Source organism: Octodon degus, unplaced genomic scaffold (assembly GCF_000260255.1).
Source record: "Octodon degus isolate 3935 unplaced genomic scaffold, OctDeg1.0 scaffold00167, whole genome shotgun sequence".
NCBI lineage: Eukaryota > Metazoa > Chordata > Mammalia > Rodentia > Octodontidae > Octodon > Octodon degus.
The window spans coordinates 928800-937646 of NW_004524743.1; the positions used below are offsets into that span (position 1 = coordinate 928800).

The 8847-nt window shown below is 35.2% G+C and overlaps 1 protein-coding gene across 1 annotated transcript in view; it reads left to right on the plus strand.

Moving 5' to 3' along the window:
- Window positions 1-8847, plus strand: part of Htatsf1 (HIV-1 Tat specific factor 1) — a 17710-nt gene that overhangs the window by 6468 nt on the left and 2395 nt on the right. Inside the window, exons 6-9 of the mRNA XM_012517349.2 lie at window positions 2392-2491; window positions 7140-7229; window positions 8094-8231; window positions 8721-8842. Coding sequence (XP_012372803.1) covers window positions 2392-2491; window positions 7140-7229; window positions 8094-8231; window positions 8721-8842 — 450 coding nt within the window. The remainder of the gene's footprint in view (window positions 1-2391; window positions 2492-7139; window positions 7230-8093; window positions 8232-8720; window positions 8843-8847) is intronic.

Consider the following 8847-nt stretch of genomic DNA (forward strand, 5'->3'; position numbering starts at 1 on the left):
ACTGAAATGTGAAAGATATAAGATTAGTGAATTTTAGAGAAATATTTCTGAAATGAATACATAGTATGAGAATAACAATAGATTGCACATTGTAAATAAATTATTTACAAACTTAAATAAATATAACAATAATTGTCAAAAATAAAAATGAAGGATTTACAGGTAAGTCATATAATAGTTCACTCTGCCAAAATCAAGAAACTTCTATTCATATAATTCTCAAAGTAGAATGGGGTAGGCAATAAATATTTAAAGACTTAATTTTTTTTTTTTTTGGCAGTACTGGGTATTGAACTCAGAACCCTGCGTTTGCCAGGCAGGTGCTTATTCTACTACACTATTTCCCTGGCCCTAAAATTTCTGAATTTAGTTGAAATTATAGCACCATATTTCCAAGAAAAATGAACCTTTTGCACAAGAAATTTGAATAAAATCATACCAAGATACACAAAAATGAAATTGTCCAAAACTTACTGTAAAGAAAAAAATCATTAAAGCATGTACATAAAAAATACTAGCTATGGAAGAACAAAATTAAATAGCATCTTATTCCACATTAGAAAGAAAAAGACCAAGTGTGTAAGAAACTAGACTAATTAATTTAAAGGACTGAAAGAAAAAAAAAAAGATCTGTCCTCATTGAATTTTATACTTAGCAAATAGCCCTTTGAAAACTAAAAGTAAAATATTTTCCAGTTATACAATCTCAAAATATTCTAATACCTCCGGACACAGCATACAGGAAATAACAAAGAGCATAATCCAGAAGGCAAGAGAAGCTGCTGTGTGGTCCTGGATGAAGAATAAAAAGCTCTCAAAGTGAGAGTCATGCAGGGACGATGTAAGATATGTTAGATGAACCCATTTAAGAGGTCATTGAAGATTTCTATGAAACAGTAGCAATCTTACATTGGGTTATGCACATATTTATTTCATGTGTAGACAAGGAAAGAGTAATATTAAGACAAGGAAAAAGTAATATTAAGTCAATGGAAATAGATTTTTTTAAAGTTCCTAATACTAGGAGAAAATATCATACCATGTCTTTTAAGTAGATTGTAAGTCAAAGTATAAATCTTGGAACAAAAATTAATATTAAACAATATTCAGAAGATTAAATGTTTCAAAACAATTGTACTAAGAAAACGTTTTCATGATAGTAAAGAATTACTAAAAATAAAACAAGATAAATAGTGGAGTGGCAACTATATGAGCAGTACTTCTAACATTTTAGGGATAGGATATTGCACAAAGTTCTAGTATGTTGTGGGATCGGAGTGAATTCTATAATACTTCTAACATTATTCTTAAAGATAAAATGATCATAAAAGTGGTGAGTTGTGATACTTCATAGCTTTTAGAGGATTAGTTAAAATAAGATATCAGTGGGCCAGTGAGGTAGCTCAGTAGTTAAGTATTTGCTTGTCAAGCACAGGGACCTGGGTTTGATCTCCAGCACTATATGCCACACCAGCCCCACCCCCGAGCACACTGAGCTGGCCATGGAGATGGAGCGTGGTGGCACATGCCTGTAATCCCAGCACTGGGGAGGCTGAAAACAGGAGGATCACTATGAGTCTGAGCTGCACAGTGAGACCATATACCAAATACATGAAAATAAATAAATAAAATAGTTACATCTACACATTTTATAGACAGTTGTAGTAAAATCTAAGATTATAACAAAGAGTGGGTAATTTTTATGTATTTTGGCGGAGTTTGTTATCTATAATGATAAGTTGCCTAGAAACTAATACAATGTTAAAAGGTTTTGCGGGCCTCAAAGAACAATGAGTCTTTCATATCAGTGGGTTCTGCATCTAGACACAGGCTACCATGGATCAAAAATATTTGCTAAAAATTACATCTGCACTAAATTGTCATTATTTCCCAAACAAGACACTGTAAAGCTATTTACATTATATGTATATCATATGAAACATTATAATTGATCTAGAAATGATTTAATGTATATGGGGAGATGTGTAGGATATATGTAAATCTTTGCCATTTTATATAACAGACTTGAGTGTTTGCAGATTTTGATATCCAAGTGGGGTCCTGGAACCTATCCTCCATGGATACAGAAGAATGACTATCTTCTTAGAAAATCATAAATATTACATAATCAACAGTTTGTAGCAGTCTTGTTGCAACATATTTATGAGAAGAGTTACTCTGAAAAAGAAAATATGCTCAGGATTTCAGATACTGACTTTATTCCCCCTAATACACAGTATTTTTATTTCAGAAGATTCTGGGAGTGAAACTATGACTAAAATGTACATTACTGTTTTGGACTCATAATAGTACATCATTATGTTAACAACTCACTTTCTCTCCAACAAGTCAGAAACAATTCAGTTTCTTGTTGCTATTTTATTACATTAGGCAGCTGGATTGGAGACCTGAGAGAAGAGCTGGACCATCCCGAATGCGCCATGAACGAGTTGTTATCATCAAAAATATGTTTCACCCTTCAGATTTTGAGGTAGGAAACAGTGTCCTAATGCAGCAATGCCAATGTCCTTTGTTTCAAGGGTCCGTAAAGTTGCTGTGCCCCATTTTTGCCATGTCACAGGCGTTCACACAGTAGACAAAGGAAAGTAGAGCCACTACTGAATTTAAAGTTTGGAATTTCCTTAGTTTTACCTGATACATTTTTGCCATAGTTGTATGCTATAACTGTTTAATATATATATATATATATATATATATATTGTGGTCCAAAACACAGCTACCTGGTATGCATATTAATAATGTCATCATTAATATTGATGTGAAGAGTTTGTAAATATTGGTGGAAAGATAACAGTTCCTTAAGAAAACCTCAGCTTGAAGCACCAGCTGGGGAGATGGCTCAGTGGAATAAGCTACAACTCTTGTTGCATAGGTCCTGCTTTACCTTGGTCTTAACCATCCAGCAGAAAAGTATAAAAACGAAATATAAGAAGTAAAGCCATGCTGTTATGTTGAGCTGTAGGGGACTCAGGTCAACAATTTCTGACATTGCCAATCAAACTGGAGACCCAATACTATTATGGGCTACTGGACTCTTTTAGAATATTTTGCTGAGTTTACACACCTATAATATTCAAATAACAGAACTTAACAAAAAAGGGTATACAGATGAATGTCCATTTTGTATCTGTGTATTCAAAGTGGTTAGGATAGATATATAGTTACATTCTCTTAACAAATAGAGGGATTTGTTCTAATGGTGTTTGTAAATAGGATATCATGTCCGCATCTTGTACAGCAATTAACCACTAGGAAGATTGTATGCAATCTGTCAATTATTGGAACTGTCCTACCAATTTGATTTGAAACTGTCTCATTGCTATTTGTTTATCAATAAAATTATGGGGGGGAACCCTCAGCTTAATGAAATTGAGCCTCTGAGGTTTAAATAATGGAAGTTGACTTTTAAGACTTAATTTTTACAAATCTTTTTAGTACCTATTAGAATGTTGTAGTACTTCATGTCTATGTAAAATTTGTAGAACAGCAAATAAAAGTGAAAGAAGAAAATATTGCTGGGGGCCTGCCCCTTAGCTCAGTTCTCCAAGTGGCTGCTTCAACAAAACAGTCAGGCTCAGGTTGCTATGGTTCGATCCCCACAACTCAAGCCAGCCAAACCTGCCCTGAAGGCATTTGGACCAAAAAAAAAAAAAGAAAATATTGCTACTAAAGAAGTTTAAGGAATGTTAATTGGCATCAACGTAACTTGTGTTGCATTCATTCTGCCTCCAGTTGTATCTGTGTGTGCTGGTGTAGATTGATACTATCACTAATCGAAAAACAACTCTTTATTTTCTCTCTGGTTCTGGAATTAAAGGGAGCAAGTTAGACATGAAGAGAAAATGTTCATTATGCAAAATCCCAATTTTATAAATGTTTCAGTAGTAAACAGTGCCATAGCATGCATATTAAGCAATCTTACCTAGTATACAATTATGGTAAAAGAATATCACGTGAAACAAAAAGAATTCCAAAATTTATATTCACTTATGGCTGTATTTTCCTTCTTCACCTATTACATAAATGCTTTGTTGATTTTGTATATGATTTGTAAACAGTATCAAAATGGCAATGTCCTTTTAGCCACCTTAATCTCAAGTGGACCCTTGAGCTCCCTCTCTGTAAATCGTTATAGGACATGGTTTATTGTCCACCTATGGAGTCTGGGTAGCTCATGAAGTCACTTTATAGATACAGGTAGTCTATTTATACAGTTGCTTCATGTTGCAGCATGTATCAGTATGGACTTGTACTATCTTGTGTAGTAAATTCTAGCCGCATGATTATTTACATTTAAATTAAAATTAAATAAAATTAAAAATTCATTTGAGTTGTACTAGCTACCTGTAGCTAATAGCTACTGGATCAAGTAATACAGATAAAGTTTCTGTTATCGTAGAAAGTACTGCACACTTCTGGTATAGACATAACTTGATAGAAAGGTTTAACATGAAAGCCTACTTTTTTTTTGTATTTAGGGCAGGGTGTACAGGGTCTCACTGCTTAGATCTGACTCGTAATGATCTTCCTGTTTACAGCCTCCCAAGTGCTGGGATTACAAGCATGCACCACCACGCCCAGTGTCAGTTGCTGTCTCAGCGTGCCCCAGGGGCGGGGCCGGGGCCGGGGCCAGCAGGCCAGGGGATCCCTATGTCTGCTTAAGCAGGAGGTTTAATCCGCTGAGCTATTTGGCCAGCCCTGAAAGCCTACTTTTATCTCACTATTTTGGGGATTGTCTGATTTGACCAGAGACTCTTAGGAACCTAAAGGAGAGACAGCGGCATTGAGCTTTTCATTTAAAACCAACTGAATTTTCAGGTTACCTTGGGCTATCAGAAAGAAATCAGGTTTGGGGAGGTAAAGTATAATTTTATTCCGAATAGTTAACCAATACTGGAAGCAGTATACCTAGAAATACTTGACAGTATCAAGGTAAATAATGAAGGAAATATTTTTCATGTAATTTGAGAGGATTCTTTAGTTTTCATTCCAAGACCTGCCAAATCTGAATAGCAAGAGACAATCAAAAGTCAGGTGCAAAGATAGATTTCTCTTTGTGCGTAATCAGCACTGTCAAATAGAAATACACTATGAGTCACTTGTATATTTTTAAATTTTTCTGTAACCTCAATAAAAATCTAACACGAAACCAGGGAAATGAGTTTTAGTGATGAATTTTATTTAACCTAACAGGTCAGAAAGATTATAATTTTATCATTTAATGAGCTGTATTATTTTTTTCCATTTGGAGCTAAGCTAACTCTTCAAAATCTGCTTCACATTTCACGTGTAGAGCACACCTCAGTCTTGGACTAGCTTTATTTCACGTACTCAGTAACCACATGTGGTCACTGTCTACCAGCTTAGCCAGCACAAGTTGAGATTTGAAAGGCATGAGAAGCATGGTTTATTTCTTCCATGGAAAACAAAATACCACTCGGGAAAAATTTCTGAGAGTTAACTGCAGCAAGTTGGAATGCATGAGGCTGATTTTAATCTCAGACATACTGCCTGTTAAGTCTAGTCTTCAGAAAATTGCCACGTGTAACTTGGTTAAAAGAATCTTTCAAAAGGGGAGGGATAGTATCACTGAACATAAGATACTGTACAGCAGTGTAATATATTAGTTTTCCAAAGTGATATGAAATGGAAGTCTGGGAAAACTTGGGCTGAAGATTGGTATTTTAGGAGAAGAGTGCTAATATGTTGATAGAAATAAAGGTGATACTGTCCTGCCCTGTGCCCCAATAGAATCCCACTTAAATTCATATTTTAGTCAATGTTTAAGTGATACCTATTAGTTTTTGTTATAACACTTATTTCCCTTGGTGAGTATAAAAGGCTTTTATTGTAAAGGCTTTTTACTGATTGTTCAATGTGTAAAATTCTGTGGCATGCATAAGGTTTATTAAAACAAGGATCCTACTTTCAAAAAGCACATTATCCTGTGGGAGTTAAGCAAACACACATCACCAAAAGCTGCTATCTGACTACCAAGATATGTGCTTCATTTCCCATTTTTCTCAGTTCTCTTTGTAAAATAAATTGGTTTTAGATACTAAAACATTAGGTTTTAGAAGTAGAGAAATTCAACTCAGCCAGCTAAATTTGAGAAACCTCAGATTTGTGCAATCTGATTTCAGTAACTGCTTATACGTTGTTTACCATTTTGAGAGCAATTTAGGGTAGGAAGCCAATTTCTGGTAGTTTTATTTTGTCTTTAGTTGGTGAGAAAAATAAAAACCTGTAAGAAAAGTACATACACCAAAATATTTCCTAGAAAGCATAAGTTGACTTCGATAGAAATTCATAAATTTGTATTTATAGTTGAAATTCAAGTTGATGGTCAATCTGTTTCTGAGCCATTTTTATGTATTGAGACTTAGAGAAGGTTTTTCTGTCCCTACTGGGAATCTTAAATACTTTTTTCTGAGGAGAATCTACCTGAACTGGAGATCGCTAAAAACAGCAATACTTGAATACACTTAATTCCCTCTTAGTTATAAGAAAACAACTTCAAGAATGTGTTTTCCTGTATGCTTAATATTTTGTGTGGTATGTAGTTCTGTTTCAGTATGGCAGGTGATAAGACAAACAATCCTTACAAGGTTTACCTTGGGAATTGAAGTACAATCTTGGAAGTATGTAAAACAATCTTAGCACACTTAGTCAAAGAAAAGGACATACCTCTCTGTATTACACCATTTCTATAAATGAAATTTTTCCAAATCTCAGGAAGGTATGATTATGACGCCCACACAGAACAGGAATTAGCAGAGCATGATGGATATGTGCCCACGGGACTTCTACCCAAAGCTGCCATTTCTTGGGGCTTTCGAGTCCCACTTTACTTCTTTTTTCTTTGCCATTGTAGACCCTTCTGCTGTTTATCCACTTCCTCAGTCTGAAGAGTAGAGCAGACATCCTAGTAACCATGGCAATCATCTTAACTTCATTTGATTTTGATTTTTTTCATTTAGTTTTGTAGACTACAGACAAACATAACCAACCTTAAGTGAAAATTTCCTTTTTTTAAATTTGCTGATTTGCCAGAGAAAGTTTGATTCTTTGGAATTAAAAAAAGGGCAGTCCCATTTTAATCCTGTTTATTTTTGCAGGATGATCCATTGGTGCTGAATGAGATCAGAGAAGACCTTCGTGTGGAGTGTTCAAAGTTTGGACAAATTAAGAAGCTCCTCCTGTTTGATGTAAGTTGATGACATAAACAAAAGAATCCTAAAACTATCATTCTAGTTGAACAAGTTATTATTGGGTATCAGTACACCCTGAGGTTTGGATTTATTGTTTTTATATAGTAGCTCTATTTGATGGTACTAGTCTTTCAGCAATGATTAGACGAGCATGGTGTACAGATCAAGGCTTTGATAGATTTGGTATGCCTTACTAATTTCCCGTCATTACGCTAGAGCAGTGGTGGCGAACCTGTGGCACTCGTGCCATAGTGGGCTACTCTTATCATTGGAAGCTATTCACCATCACTGCTCTAGAGTATGTGATCAAGCCAAAGAAAGCAAAATCAAAATTTATGAGACTTTATGGTTCCATATTTGCCTTTTCCTCTATGTGAATTATTGTCCTTCATATTTGGAACAGTTAGCAAAAATAATCTCTTGCATATTTTCCCTTCTTATCCCTCTTTTACTTCTGAAATCGATGCCTGATAATTAAGTTACCATATATTGTTGGTGTAGTACAAGCTACTTAAAATGTTTCTTCATTAATCCTCACAACCCTTCTTGGTAGGTAAGAACCTTCTCTTTCCACTTCAGGATTCAAGGCCAGGGTGAATCTAACTCAGAGTTTCACTTGCTTTTAACAACTGTATTCTCTTACCTTTCATTAAATATTGTTATCACTGGAAATGTGTCCAGAGGCAGTGTGCTTTTTTCTTGCTAGATCAGGTGAAACTAAAGAGTCAGCAAATTGTATGTTACTGGCTGGGACCAGAGACTTCATGAAGTCTTTTACTTCAGTGTGTCCAAGAGAACACTACGTACTTTATCAAATGTGTATTTTACTTTTAATCGTACTGTTTGTGATTGTCTTTCTAGAGGCATCCCGATGGTGTGGCCTCTGTGTCCTTTAGGGATCCAGAAGAAGCTGACTATTGCATTCAGACCCTTGATGGAAGGTGGTTCGGTGGCCGTCAGATCACTGCCCAAGCATGGGATGGGACTACAGATTATCAGGTAAATTCTGCCATTGTCGAGGGCTCATGTATTATTTCATTACCAGTAACACTGATCTAGCAGTTCTTCAGAATGAAGTTTTGAGTTTGGTTTAATCTGTAACTATACTTCTTTGAAATTCAGAGAATAAAAATGTTTTAGTCTTTTATGTAGTATGAAATTCTGAGATTTGCTCAGAATTGTGATAAGAAAAGGACACAGTAAAACAAAATGTTTCTCTTCTGTGTTGTACATAGCTCAAATATTAATGTGACAAGAAATGAGGCATTCTTGCAGTATTGTAACATTTTCATTTAATTACATGATAATTATTTAAGGTCAGCAAATCAAGATGTAAAGTTTTGCAGACTGAGAATAGACAAATACTTGTTTTTCCTAGGAAAAGTTTCCTTATGAACTCAGGGTACTTTCTTTAACATTAGACATACTGAGGTTTTTGCTTATTTTTGTCTAAAACTCATTTTGATGGCAGATTCTACTTATCCACAGGTGGAGGAAAATGCAAGAGAAAGGGAGGAAAGGCTAAAAGGATGGGAGGCATTCCTCAATGCTCCTGAGGCCAACAGAGGCCTTCAGCGTTCAGATTCTGTTAGTGCTTCAGAAACAGCAGGGCCTT